At 41.0% G+C, this 14,000-nt stretch overlaps 1 protein-coding gene across 2 annotated transcripts; it reads left to right on the top strand.

Annotated features, from left to right (window-relative positions):
- Window positions 1–3,125: 3,125 nt before the first annotated feature.
- Window positions 3,126–13,998, top strand: cdc5l (CDC5 cell division cycle 5-like (S. pombe)). Of its 2 annotated transcripts, none has more exons than XM_086258830.1 (19): window positions 3,126–3,375; window positions 3,848–3,951; window positions 4,123–4,284; window positions 4,421–4,548; window positions 4,806–4,905; window positions 5,043–5,169; window positions 5,275–5,366; window positions 5,594–5,738; window positions 5,858–6,049; window positions 7,068–7,216; window positions 7,623–7,794; window positions 8,067–8,231; window positions 8,330–8,410; window positions 8,579–8,830; window positions 8,926–9,033; window positions 12,803–12,871; window positions 12,970–13,101; window positions 13,235–13,315; window positions 13,579–13,998. In XM_086258830.1, exons 1-19 carry the CDS (start codon window positions 3,331–3,333, stop codon window positions 13,690–13,692), a joined length of 2,418 nt encoding a protein of 805 aa, XP_086114956.1. In that variant the 5' UTR covers window positions 3,126–3,330; the 3' UTR covers window positions 13,693–13,998. The 2 variants fall into 2 exon arrangements, with proteins under 2 accessions (XP_086114956.1, XP_086114955.1); XM_086258829.1 differs by having other exon boundaries at window positions 3,127–3,375; window positions 12,782–12,871.
- The last annotated feature ends 2 nt before the right edge of the window (window positions 13,999–14,000 follow it).

Raw genomic sequence — 14,000 nt, 5'->3', positions numbered from 1 at the left:
GGGGGAATAGGGAAAGGGGCCATTGAAGAGAGAAGGAAGATGAGAGTGGAGGGGATTAAATGATGGGACAAGAGACAGGCATGTATCTTAATGGATGTGCAAAAGTAGAATAAAGTAAAGGCAGAAAGATGAAAGAGGGTGGGAGGTGAAGGAGTTTACAGTTGTACATATCAGTCTGCATGTGACCTGCCCCCCAATGAGCTAAGCATCACCTTTAAATCACCTTAAGATCACCCTGTGTCTCCCGGTCCTGCAGTATTGCTCTCGTAACACTGGACAGAATTGTACTTAAAAAGTAAGAGTGGAAAGAAAATGTGTGTGTGTGTGTGTGTGTGTGTGTGTGTGTGTGTGTGTGTGTGTTTGTGTGTGTGTGTGTGTGTGTGTGTGAGAAAGAGTGTGTGTGTGTGTGTGAGAAAGAGTGTGTGTGTGTGTGTGAGAAAGAGTGTGTGTGTGTGTGTGAGAAAGAGTGTGTGTCCACACCAGAAAGGTAAATGAAACTGTCTGATGGGAAAGTTTGCAGCTTACATGAGATTTAAGGAAATATGTTATTAAAAAAAAATATTGAGAAATATTATTTATGAGATTTCTGATATTTATTGTCAATACTGAACATATGTATTGTTTATTAAGGTGCTCAGTGTTATGATTTGTCTTACTATTTTAGGTATTAGCCCCTCAGCTCTCTCTCCTTCTCCTTTCTCCTTTACTTCTTCTCTTCCTCCTCCTCTTTCTCACTGTCCTCTCCGCATCCCCACACCCTGTCAAATCAGAGAAATCACCCATTGTGATTGGTTGGCTCTTTGTGTTCAGGCCAGTGGTGGTTCGGCACAGTAAGCCACCAGTGGTGACTCCTGTCACTGCCTTGTTTTGTGCATGTCTACTGTCATGTTGTTGTAAGTGTTTTCCGTGTTGTGCTAATGTGTGAAGAACATACATGTAGCCTCGTATCATTTGTGTGAAATCGGTAAATATGTACTTCAGAGACCGAGTTGAATAAAAACATCAGCGCTCCAAGTATCTGGGTGTTTATTTAGAATATGGAAACAGACCACAGGCCAGAAAATGAGAACACTGAGAAAGTAGAATATCTCATGAAAAGAAATATAAATAAAGGAAAATAAATACACTACATTCACTTTAATAACATAACGTAGACGCATTCCTAAATAGAACTGGTGTCTCTGTGGTAGTTATTGCTGCAGTTACAGATTTTGGAAGCTAGGATCTGAAATGGATTTTAGTCATAGGTGAGAGTGAGTCAATCAGGTTTTTCCCAAAGGCAGGTGGATACACCAAGATGAATTCTGCAACACTCAACACAGCTCAACAAGGAATGGTGAGGAGGTTCATATTTAGCTTTTGTGTTCAGAGAATATTTGTTTCATGTATATATACAGAACAGGAAAAGGAACTGCCATAGAAGACCAAGCTTTTACATGTGATGTGCTGTTGACTGATAGAGGAAATGCCTGAAGCCAAGAAGTGGCTTGAAAAGGCCTGCTTAAAGGACAGCACAGAAATTCTGATCATGGCAGCAGAAGAATAGAATAGAATAGAATAGAATAGAATAGAATAGAATAGAATAGAATTCAACTTTATTGTCATTGCACATGCACAGGTACAGGGCAACGAAATGCAGTTTGCATCCATCCAGAAGTGCTTCAGTGATATAGATATATTACAATATATATTAGCAATAGTATAGATATGTAAGTATATTACAGAAATGGGTCTATTATGGTATGTTATAATATACACGGTATGAAGTATGTTGTGAATATTCTATAACTATAAGTATGTACAGGCTGTAGTGAGTACAAGCTATGTACAGGCTATGAACAGGATATAAATATGAAAAACTATACAGAATATGTTATAAATAACTTTACAGAAATCTGAGATATACAGTTATACAGAAATGGGAACTATGCAAGTTGTAAACAGTTGTAGGATTAAAAATTATCGAATGTACAGAATGATTATTTACACAGAGCTATACAGTAGTGCAGTTAAGATAAGTGAGGGTGTAGATAGTTTCTACAGAGGCTATATAAAGTGCTAGTGGTTGTGAGTGGTGGTTCAGTCCATGTTATTATTGTGTGTTTGAGGGTAAGAAGAGGCCATAAGTACTGCTTCCAAAGAAGCATGACAGGACACAAGTTGCAGACTGTGCAAAGTGTGCCCTGCAGACTATCAAACACATGTTGCCAGACTGTAAGATGCAAACTGAGACCGCATGCACTGAGAGGCACAACCAAGTGGTGAGGAACATCTGTGCCTTTGTGACTATGGGAGACACCACCACAGGTGACTGACAACAACAGAGGTAAAGTCCTGTGGGACTTTGAGTTCCAGACAGCAAGCAGCTCTGTATTTATTCATCCACTCACCTAGTCAGCAGGACACTGCATCAGACCTTGTGTCTCAGCTGTACTCTGCTGACCATCCTGCACATTTCTTTTGATTGCCTGATAACCTTGAATGACATAATGACAGATGCCATCTGGTGTTGGTGTTTTAAAGTTAAAATGGTTAAAACCCTTCCTTAATAGTAGATCATTATTTTTGGTTTAACAAACTTTATTTGTTTTTTTATTTCAAAATTTAGGAGGAATAGACTTTTTATTCTGATTTAATTCAGGAACTTACATATCAATGGTTCCTATCTAGCCCTGCGACAGACTAGCGACCTGTCCAGGGTGTACCCCGCCTCTCGCCCTATGACAGCTGGGATGGGCTCCAGCGCCCCCCGCGACCCTGAAAAGGATAAGCGGAAGCAAATGGATGGATGGATGGATGGATGGATGGATGGTTCCTATCTATTCGAAACTGGTTGAGAAACATATTTTCACGCTACATGTAACGCCAATATGGAATAATAGATATGCTCTCGTTAAATGAAAATGTGTATACACAGAGGATGTGTTTTCCAACGGTGTTTTTTAAAATGAATTATTTTTTCCGACAAGTTATTTATGTTTAAATGTTCAGATGTATCTCATGTTATTTTTTAACATGTATTAATGCTATGGTGTGTGCTTTTCATAGACTTTGTCTGTTTAATCAAGTTCCGAAAGAGGGGGACGGGGTAGGAGGGGTAAAGGAAACTGTCATCGATTTTCGTCATTACTCGTCGACGACATTACCCACAATTCAGTTGGTGGACCCGTTCTGAGTTTCCGGTATGGTGCATGTCGCCTTTTCCCTCGCAGCGCTTGTTCTGTAGTTGGATTTTTGTTTTGTTTGAATCTTAAGCTACAAAACACCACAACTGGATAAGAATCACTTATAGCATTTCACTGAAGGAGGAGATACAACGAAGCCGCCAAGATGCCGCGAATTATGATTAAAGGAGGCGTCTGGCGCAACACTGAGGTACGTGTTTACATGGCTAGCTTGGTTAGCATGATGCTAACCTCCGAAAGCAAACCTGTGGTCTCGAGTTAGCATAAAGCTAGCTACTCACTTAACAAATTTATCCCGTGTGACATTTTAAGTTCATTTAAATTATCACCAGCTGTGTTTAATACTTTATTTCGTGCTTGTGTTGAGTTGCATGAACGCAGCTTTTTAATTTGCACTTAAACATATATGTTTACAGTTAGCGAATATTTGGCAGTCTAGATGGCCAAAATAATAAACCACAAGACTTCATAAAAGTTTATAAGTGAGCAAAAGATAGGGGATAATATAATTGTAGTTCAGCACTGGGATGAAAATTAATCAGCCCTCTGCGGATTGAGGATAAAAGATTTTGACATGTTTAGTCTTTATAAATCATTTGTCATTCAGTACATCCATTTAATTTATGGACGTCTGTTCCTTTTTAAAAAATTTTTTTATTCAGGATGAGATCCTCAAGGCAGCTGTAATGAAATATGGGAAAAACCAGTGGTCCCGTATCGCCTCCCTGCTGCACCGAAAGTCTGCCAAACAGTGTAAAGCCCGATGGTGAGTTTTGAGTCAGAGATGTGTGATGTGTCAAAAACATGAGATTAATTAAACGTCTATATACATTGATGGTTGTTTCTTCTGTCTGTGATTTTTTTTTTTAGCTTTCAAATCTCTCTTTATGAAGAGTGAAATAAAGACCTTCTCCTCTGGCTTTGTTTCTGTCTGTAGGTACGAGTGGTTGGACCCCAGTATCAAGAAAACAGAATGGTCCAGAGAAGAGGAGGAGAAGCTGCTTCACTTGGCCAAGCTGATGCCCACCCAGTGGAGGACCATTGCTCCTATCATAGGAAGGACTGCTGCTCAGTGTCTGGAACACTACGAATACCTGCTGTATGTTTATCTCTAAGGACACATTTATTCACTATGATTTGTAATTCTGTGGCTTTTCACCTTGTATGTTCAGGAGCATTCATTGTTGCTAATCACTGTCGATTTGTAATTGAGATGTATTTTGTGTTTTATTCAGGGACAAAGCAGCTCAAAGAGACAATGAGGAGGAAGTGGGAGATGACCCCAGAAAGTTGAAACCAGGAGAAATTGATCCCAATCCTGAAACAAAACCTGCCAGACCTGACCCTGTGGATATGGATGAAGGTACAAAAACACACTGTCAGATGCTGTCAGATTTATTTGAGCCAACAAAAGAATGTATCCTGATATTAAGAATGGATTTGCTTCCTAGTTGTCTTGTACATTTTTATATTTAATTATTTAAAAAATTTCCTTTCTACTTTGTACTTTCAGTCGAGTCATGTGAGAGTTTAAAAATAAGTTTAATCATAACACAGTCACATGTGGTAACTAACCAATGTGTTGTGTGTGTGTGTCTGTCTCTCTTCATCGGTCTCTAGATGAGTTGGAGATGCTTTCAGAGGCCAGGGCTCGTTTGGCCAACACCCAGGGCAAGAAAGCCAAGAGGAAGGCCAGAGAGAAACAGCTGGAGGAAGCCAGGTTCAGCTAATAATGTTTTTACAATTGCTCTAAGACAAGCTGTCTTAGAGGTCCATAACTGGACCTCTTACAGAGCAGTTGACATGTAATAATAAAATGATCATATTTGACTATTTTTTCCTGATGTCATACTGTAGACGGCTGGCTGCTCTGCAGAAACGCAGAGAGCTGAGAGCAGCAGGAATCGATGTTCAGAAGAAGAGAAAGAAGAAGAGAGGAGTAGACTATAATGCTGAAATCCCTTTTGAAAAGAAACCTGCACCGGTAACCACAGCTTTATGTGTTGTATCCTTAAAAATAACCCACAACATCAGCAGTGAGATTAACTTAATCTTACAGTACTAATTGTTGTCTTTTGTTTACTTTAAGGGTTTCTATGACACCAGCATGGAGCAGTATGATGCTCAGGAGCCTAATTTCAAGAGGCTCAGACAGCAGCATTTGGATGGAGAATTACGCAAGTTAGTATAACTTTAAACTTCTGGTGCTTTTCTGTATGCTAACAAGCTCCTTGTTTATGTCACTTGAATATTTTCCTTGGTTCTTGGCTTCTCCCAGCGAAGGCGTGAGATTGTCACGCTAATGTTATATAATATAAATAATAAGGATCAAAATGTGTTCGACATTTTTTTTTTGTCTTCATCCATTCATAAGCCCTATTGTGTTTTTTTTTTTTTTTTTTTTATAGTGAGACTGAAGAGAGGGAGAGGAAGAAAGATAAACAGAAGATAAAGAAGAAGAAGGAGAGTGACTTGCCATCTGCCATCCTGCAGACCAGCGGAGTAGCTGAGTTTACCAAAAAACGTTCCAAACTAGTGTTACCCGCACCACAGGTAACCACTTTGTTTTGTTTCTTTTGTTATTACTTCTTGATTTTATATATCAATATAATGTACTTGTTATATTGATAACAGGTAGTACATTCAGTTTTTTAATTTGCCTTTCTTCACAGATCAGTGATGCTGAGTTGGAGGAAGTTGTCAAATTGGGTGTCGCCAGTGAGGTCGCCCGTCAAGCTGCCGAGGAGAGTGAAAGCGCTAACTCCGCCTCCTCCACCCTCCTCTCAGAATACAGTGTCACCAATACCATGGCAACAGGGCTACGGACCCCACGAACCCCTGCTGCTCAGGACAGAATCATGCAGGTAATAAAGACACTCAAAAGCAAAATGTCTCACATATGTTTTGTTTAATCTCATATGTGTGATTTCTGCATATCTGTGATATTTTATATTAATTGATCCATGTAATTACAGCGATGCTAAGCTAAATTGTCCCTCATGAATAAAGAATAAAGTCAATCAAAATTAGAGGGCCAATGTGAAATCACAGTCCTGTCTGCACATTTGAATGTCATAAGATAAGATAAGATAACCTTTATTAGTCCCACACGTGGGAAATTTGTTTTGTCATACAAGTTACATCAGAAAAATACCTTATAGTCTGCTGTTTGATCAGTTATTGCCAATCCAGATAATAATAAACTTAAGTTAGTAGAGACAGGATAGTGCTTAAAAATGCATGTACATATTATGTGTTGATCACTTGGCCACCAATCTTTTTGCATCATTTATGTATTTGCATTTATGTATACATTAAGGAATATCGTTGTCAGTAAAAATGTAACTTTACAAAGTTGATACCAATTTCCTGCTTCTAAATTCAGATGAAAGAGGTAATTGTACTTGGCTCTAAAAATCTAGAAATATGGTGGGTAACTAGATTCTTACTCTGGATGGCATAACTTTGTCCTCCAGCAACACTGTGAGGAACCTTGAAGTCATTTTTGACCAGGAAATGTCCTTCAATGCACATATAACACAAATATGTAGGACTCCTTTCGTCCACTTGCCTAATGTCTTAATGTATTTAGAAATATCCTGTCTCAGAGTGACGCTGAATAACTAGGTAATGCATTTATTACTTCCAGGCTGGACTGCTGTGATTCATTATTATCAGGATGTCCTAAAAACTCCCTGAAAAGCCTTCAGTTAATCCCAAATGCTGCAGCAAAAGTACTGACTAGAAAGAGAGAGCATGTTTCTCCTATACTAATGTAAAATTAAATTAAATTGAAATTATACTAAATTCCTTTCTTTTTGTTTTTAGTATTTATCTGTAAATTAATTTTTACCATCTGTGTGTGTGTGTCTGTATTTTCAGGAAGCTCAGAACCTGATGGCTCTGACTAACATCGACACCCCTCTGAAGGGAGGCCTCAACACCCCGCTGCATGAGAGCGATTTCAGTGGAGTGACGCCTCAGCGCCAACAGATACAAACGCCCAACACTGTTCTCAGTACACCATTCAGGTAAGAAACCTTTAATCCGTCACATAGCATAAGGTTTACTCTCTGTCACGTAAATAGAGTTCTGAATTCTTTTTTTAAATTTACTCTCTGCATCAAGTTAAGATGTAATAAACACAAAAGTGGTCTTTGTCAAGGCTCTAACAAAAAACCAGATGCTATTATCCTTTTACATTTTGTAAACAGTGTGAACAAAGAATCTTAAAGAGACATGTGTTACCATTTAGTACTCAAGCCTCAAATGCTGTGTCAGATTTGTTGAGCTGCATTTGTTGAATGTGTGGTGCACTATTCCATGTCACAACTCAACCATTTTCACCAAAGAGAAAGGATTTCCTAGACTTGTTTCTATACTTGTTCCTATACAGTTTACTAATTCCAATAATTTTGTGTATTTCAACTACAACAGAACTCCTGGTCCAGGTCAGGGGTCAGATGGCATGACACCTCAAGTCGGAGGTGCGATGACTCCACGTGTGGGAGGGACTCCAGGTTTAACTCCCGGCCGTACACCACTGAGAGACAAACTGAATATTAACACAGAGGAACAACTGGCTGACCCTGCATATGCTAAACACACGGTAAAATAAAAAACACTAATACATATGTGAATGCACAACAAACAGATTTGTAATGATCGGTTAAGAATCTGTGTAACGTGCCACAAATCCTGAATGTTGCAGAAAAGTTCCAAGTTTTCTGTTTTTGTGTCTTGAATAAAAATTAAATACAATGAAAAAAATCACAACTTTAAACAATTAGTTTTATGTTTTGGCAGCAGATGCACAGTTTGTGTGTTAAGAAACAAACAACACACCACAGAATGAATTACCTGCTGTTCTTCTCTTCACAGCAAAGGGAAAGCTTGCAGCACCTGCGACAGGGTCTGATGTCACTTCCTGTTCCTAAGAACGACTTTGAGATCGTTCTTCCTGAAAACGCTGAGAAAGAACTCGAAGAAACCGAGGCTGAGACGGGATTCATAGAAGACTCTGCAGATGTAGAAGCACGCAAGCAGGTGCGTGTACACACACACACACACACACACACACACACACACACACACGTAGTTTGAATAAGATATATCCAACAGGTTTACATTATGCCATTTTCCAGGCTCAACGAGACGCTGAAAGAGAGAAGGAGTTGAAATTGCGGCACACTCCTGTTCAGAGGAGTCTCCCCAGACCTACTGAGGTAAAATTACAACATTAAAATAATTTAAATAAAATGCAGGAAAATGTGTATTTGAATGTAATCACCAAATCTTTCAGAAATCAAAGCGAGCAAAGAAAAAACTAATTTCGTCTACTTTAGCTGGCATTAAAAGGATCCAGTTGTGCTTATGATCCTCCGTGTCTGCAGGTAAACGAGTCTGTTCTCCGTCCCGCCTCCATGGAGCCACTCTCTGACCTCCAGCAGGCCGAAGAGCTCATCAAACAGGAAATGATCACCATGCTGCATTTTGACTGCTTGCATCACCCTTCAGCCAATGCTGCCAATCAGCTGCAGCGCGGCAAAATCCGAGGCCCCACGTCTACGTCTAACAACGCGTCACATATTGCTTACCTGGAAAAAACCTCCTACAAGCCAATTAGCACAGAGGAGATGGAACAGGTAACCCGGCAGCACTGATGTCTCTGCTTTAAAAAAAGAAGTCCCTTACACTGTTTACACTCAGTAATTCTGTTTACCTGTGTGTCAACAAACAGGCAAAGTTAGTCCTGGCAGCAGAAATGGAGGTGGTGAAGGGAGGTATGGGCCACGGTGACCTCAGCATGGAGGCTTACAGCCAGGTGTGGGAGGAATGCTACGGACAGGTGAGCACCCATGGACCAAAAATGAGAAGTCAGAGAAGCATAAACAGGTGTAGAGATTTGTTACCACCTTTTGGTCAGTATATTTGTCATATTTCTAAATTAGAAGCTTCTAGTGTGTAGAAATACACATGGATGGAGTGTAGTGCAGTCTAACCCAACTACCGTATTTTCACGACCATAAGGCGCACTTAAAAGTCTTAGATTTTCTTCAAAAAGTACGGCGCGCCCTATAGCGCAGTGCGCCCTGTGTGTTGTAAGGAGGACGTAGTAGAGAACACCATGAGAACGCTAAAGGGTGAAGTGTGGGCGCAACCCTGAAAATGGCAAGGAGACACGCTTATGAAGCACAGTTTAAACTGAAGGCCATCAGCTACGCGGAGGAACATGGAAATCGAGCAGCGGCGAGAGAATTTAAGATTAACGAATCGATGGTTCGCAAATGGAGGAAGCTGGAAAACAAGCTCCGGCAGGTCAAGAAAACGCAGCTGAGTTTCCGCGGACATAAGGCGAGGTGGCCCGAGTTGGAGGAAAGACTTGAGCGGTGGATCATCGAGCAAAGAACGAGCGGGAGAAGCGTTTCGACGGTCACCATTCGGCTAAAAGCAGTTTCACTTTCACTTTTTATGAAACGGTGCCATTTTTCCATCCGGACCAGGACTACGGTAGCGCAGCAACTTCCAGCGGATTATAAGGAAAAGCTGGCCATCTTCCGCTCCTACTGCAGCAAACACATCGGCGACAAAAACATCCAGCCCAGCCACATCACAAACATGGACGAGGTCCCGCTCACTTTTGACATCCCGGTGAGTCACACTGTGGAGAAGAAGGGGACCAGCACGGTAGCGATACGCACAACGGGGCACGAAAAGTCTTCTTTTACTGTTGTGCTTGACTGCCATGCTAATGGACAGAAGCTGCCGCCTATGGTGATTTTTAAGAGAAAGACTTTGCCTAAAGAGAAGTTTCCAGCAGGAATCATCATTAAGGCAAATGAAAAGGGCTGGATGGATGAGGAAATGATGAAAGAGTGGCTGAGGGAGGTGTATGTAAGGAGACCAGGTGGTTTTTTCCACGCATCACCATCGCTCTTAATCTGTGACTCTATGCGTGCCCATCTCACAGCCGATGTGAAAAAACTAATGAAACAAATGAACTGTGAGCTTGCTGTCATTCCGGGAGGCCTGACAAAGGAACTCCAACCGCTGGACATCGGTGTGAACCGCCCGTTCAAAGTAAGGCTGCGAGCGGCCTGGGAGCGATGGATGACCGATGGAGACCACAGTTTCACTAAGAGTGGAAGGCAGCGCCGGGCGAGTTACGCCACAATTTGCGAATGGATTGTAGATGCTTGGGCTAACATGTCTGCTGGCACTGTTGTTCGAGCTTTCGCAAAAGCCGGCATCATTTCCGAGGAGCCGCACGGCACGGAAAGTGACTCTGACAGTGAAGAAAGTGAACCTGGCATGTTTGATGGAGATTTAGCGCAGCTGTTCAATTCAGACACAGAGGATGAGGACTTCGATGGGTTTGATTGATGATAAAAATGTGAGTACCAAACTTTGTTTTGCTCCTGCTTTATTGTTAAATATGCACACTTGTATGCTTGTGTGTTGTTGATGATGACGATTACTGGTAATAAAAATGTGAGTAAGGTACCGAACTCAGGTTTGCTCCCGCTTTATTTTTAAATACGCATACGGTACTTGTATGCGCCCTATGGTCCAGTGCGCCTTATGTGTGTGTTAAATACAGTAAGGGCACACATAACTGAGACTGCGCCTTTTAGCACAGTGCGCCTTATGGTCGTGAAAATACGGTAGTTATTACACACCCAGTCTGCCTTTGATGGCACACAGCTGAGGTGTTGACTCTCGATCATTCTCCCCGAAGCTTAAGTGTTTTGAAGTGAGTTTCCTGAGGTGTGCAAGTTCACTGTGATCTAAAACACTAGTCTGGGCCTTGTGTGATTCTGTATCTTCTGTTTTTCACCCCCCCACCTCCCCACTGGAATAATATGCGTTTCAGCAAATTGGGGTAATAACAATTTGTTTTCATGCTATACTTGAGCAGTCCAAGCTCTACTAAAGTAACACCCTCACCTAAACCAAAGGAAGAATATACAGCAGTGAGGATTAGGGCTGGGCCATATTATACCGTTCACGGTAATACCGGTATAATGTTAGGCAACGATAGGAAAATGAAATATCGCGATAGAATGGGAGTAAAACGCGCATGCGCAGTGCCTTTGTTTTCATACGCACATGGCCGATTGTTGAGTGAAACAGATGAACCAGAATTGGTTTGTAAAAATGGTGCAACTTCCGTGATGTGGAACTGGTTTGGTGTTTGTCCGTCAGATACACAACAAAGCACATTTTTTTGCAGAACATGCAAGCGGCCGTTATTGTCGTATTTGTCGGACTAAGATGCTCTTAAATCTGGGAGTAATCTGGGTCCTAAACTCCGTATGCTTCAGGTCAAACAACACTGCAGCATCACTTAGAGTTAAAAACTGTCTAAATTCTTTCATCTTTAATAAAACGATCAGCATTGCTGCTTTACCAGGTGTAACTATAAAGTTTAACTTCCAGGCATCCATGAAAACAAAAGTAATTACATTTAACGGAGTTAGAAGTTAGCAGGAAGCTAGCGGAAGTTAGCTCGCTAGTTTCGCTAGTTACCTAAGCACGATATTGCATGTTCTGACTGAGAGATTTCTGAAAAAAAAATCAAACGTACAGCTCTGCTATCACTTCCAACATAAATGAAGACAGGAAACTAAACAGCAGTGACGTTTGTAGGGTTACTGAAGTTGGGCTAGCTGGTATATAATGATGTGCTACGTGATCGCTAGCGACACAGCTATGTTAGCATAACATAAACAGTGAAGCTGGAGGACGAACACTAACACTTTTCCACTTATAAAAGTTAACGTGAAGGTTCTTCATGGTTAGAAACAAATGCAATCGCATGGCAGGATGCTGTAAACGGACCAAACTTCAGTCAGGAGAACAACTGAGATAATCCATCCACAATACGAGGTTAGTCATTAATATACTGCAACAACATGGGAATAGAGCAGCTGCCAGAGAATTCAACATTAATGAATCAATGGTACAGAAGTGGAGGAAGCAAGAAGAATGAGTTTAATAAAGTTTGATTTATCTGACTGCTTTGTTTCGCTTAATGTGCCTTATAATCCCGTGCACCTTATGGTCCGAAAAATGCGTACTGCACACTGCAGTTTAATGTTGCAAAGCACCTCTTTTTAACTTCAGTGGATATTATACATGGTTATGCTCAGGATATGTCAGCCCATTTCTACTGGAAATGCCTTTTGGTTAAACTTTCAGCAAGGAATTTGCATTTGCACTGTTACATTTTTATAAAGCTTTAATGTACATAAAAACCAGCTTCTTGTTTAAGTGAAAATAAATGGAAGGTTGTCTTTTTGCGCTAGTAATGTTGTGGAGTTGTATTTTGTCTCGCATCAATTATATCGTCGGTTATATCGTTATCGCAAATTTTCAAATATATCGTGATAAATATTTTTGGCCATATCGCCCTGCTCTAGTGAGGATGCATCTAAAGCAGAGTAGGCTTGCTGTGTGCCACCTTTAACAATATGCATTACATACACTTCTTTACGGTATGTGGGGAAACTGTTGTACTCGTGATCTCACGATATTGGTACCAATTAAATTTTTGTCTGTTGTTGAAACTGTTCATATTATCTGCGTCTGCACAGGTGCTGTATCTGCCTACTCAGAACAGGTACACCAGAGCAAACCTGGCATCAAAGAAAGACCGTATTGAAAGCCTGGAGAAAAAGCTAGATGTGAGAATGCACACAAAAAAAAGCTCTCAAACTTGACTCTTTCATCTTTTTGAGCTCTGGTCTAAACACTGACATCTCTGTATTTGTGGACCCTATAGGTGAACCGTGGTCACATGACAGCAGAGGCCAGGAGAGCAGCTAAACTGGAGAAGAAACTGAAAATCCTGCTTGGAGGATTTCAGTCCAGAGCGCTGGGTCTCCTGAAGCAGCACAGCGAACTCTGGGAACAGGTACTGAACACATTTTCATTGGACTGACAGGTTGTGTTGTCACAGGCTGTAAATTATTATGGCGCCTGAAACAGTGTGCAAGTCAGTGTCATAGTTTCTATAACAATCATGTTATTCATAATGTGTCCACCAGGTGGAGCAGGCAGCCACAGAGCTCCAGACCTTCACTCAACTGAAGAAACAAGAAGACACAGCCATTCCCAGGCGCCAAGAGGTAAGACATTACACACACAAACCTGTGTATCACATTGCAAGGTGTCTCCTTGCTTTTGTTCCATTGGTCACACAAAGTTAGTAACTTTAACACTTTGAATGTTAGAAATTCAATCACAGACCACTTGCAGCACTACACGCCCACCCAAATAAAAAGTGGGGTTAAAATTATCCAGTTTAAAAGCAGCGGTGTAACTGAGGTTATTAAAAAAAGCTAGTTAACACATCTCGCTGGTGTTTACAAGTGTTCAACTTGTGTTTCAGGCTCTGCGGGAGGACGTGGAGAGGCAGATGGAGAGAGAGAAAGAACTTCAGCAGAGATATGGAGAGCTGCTGATGGAGAGGGAGTCGCTGCTCAACAGTGCTCAGAAATACTGAGCAAACTCATCACAGAGACATCGACGTCGAACTGACCGCTGCCGCGAGTGTTGAACCTTTTAATTTCCCGCAGCAAATCCTACAGATAAGCCCTCCATGTGCTCATGATGTTAAGATGTCACAGGCTGAGTTTTCAGCATGCTCAGTGGTCCTTTGTGTTTCTGTATTAGTGACCAATAAAGTTTCTTTTCAACATAACTTAGTATCACTGGGGTAGATTTTTATCAAGTGCAGCAAACAGTAAAGTTTAATGTATTTTAAGAAAACTACCTTGGGTCTGTAAAAATCAATAAACCATGAATCTGACA

Source organism: Aulonocara sp. 'chitande type north' Nkhata Bay, linkage group LG13, assembly GCF_057382095.1.
Source record: "Aulonocara sp. 'chitande type north' Nkhata Bay isolate Kocher_YH1m ecotype deep benthic linkage group LG13, A_spYH_male_GT1.1, whole genome shotgun sequence".
Taxonomy (NCBI): Eukaryota; Metazoa; Chordata; class Actinopteri; order Cichliformes; family Cichlidae; genus Aulonocara; species Aulonocara sp. 'chitande type north' Nkhata Bay.
The sequence above is the reverse complement of the archived record's forward strand: the minus strand, read 5'-3'. Positions and strand labels throughout refer to the sequence as shown.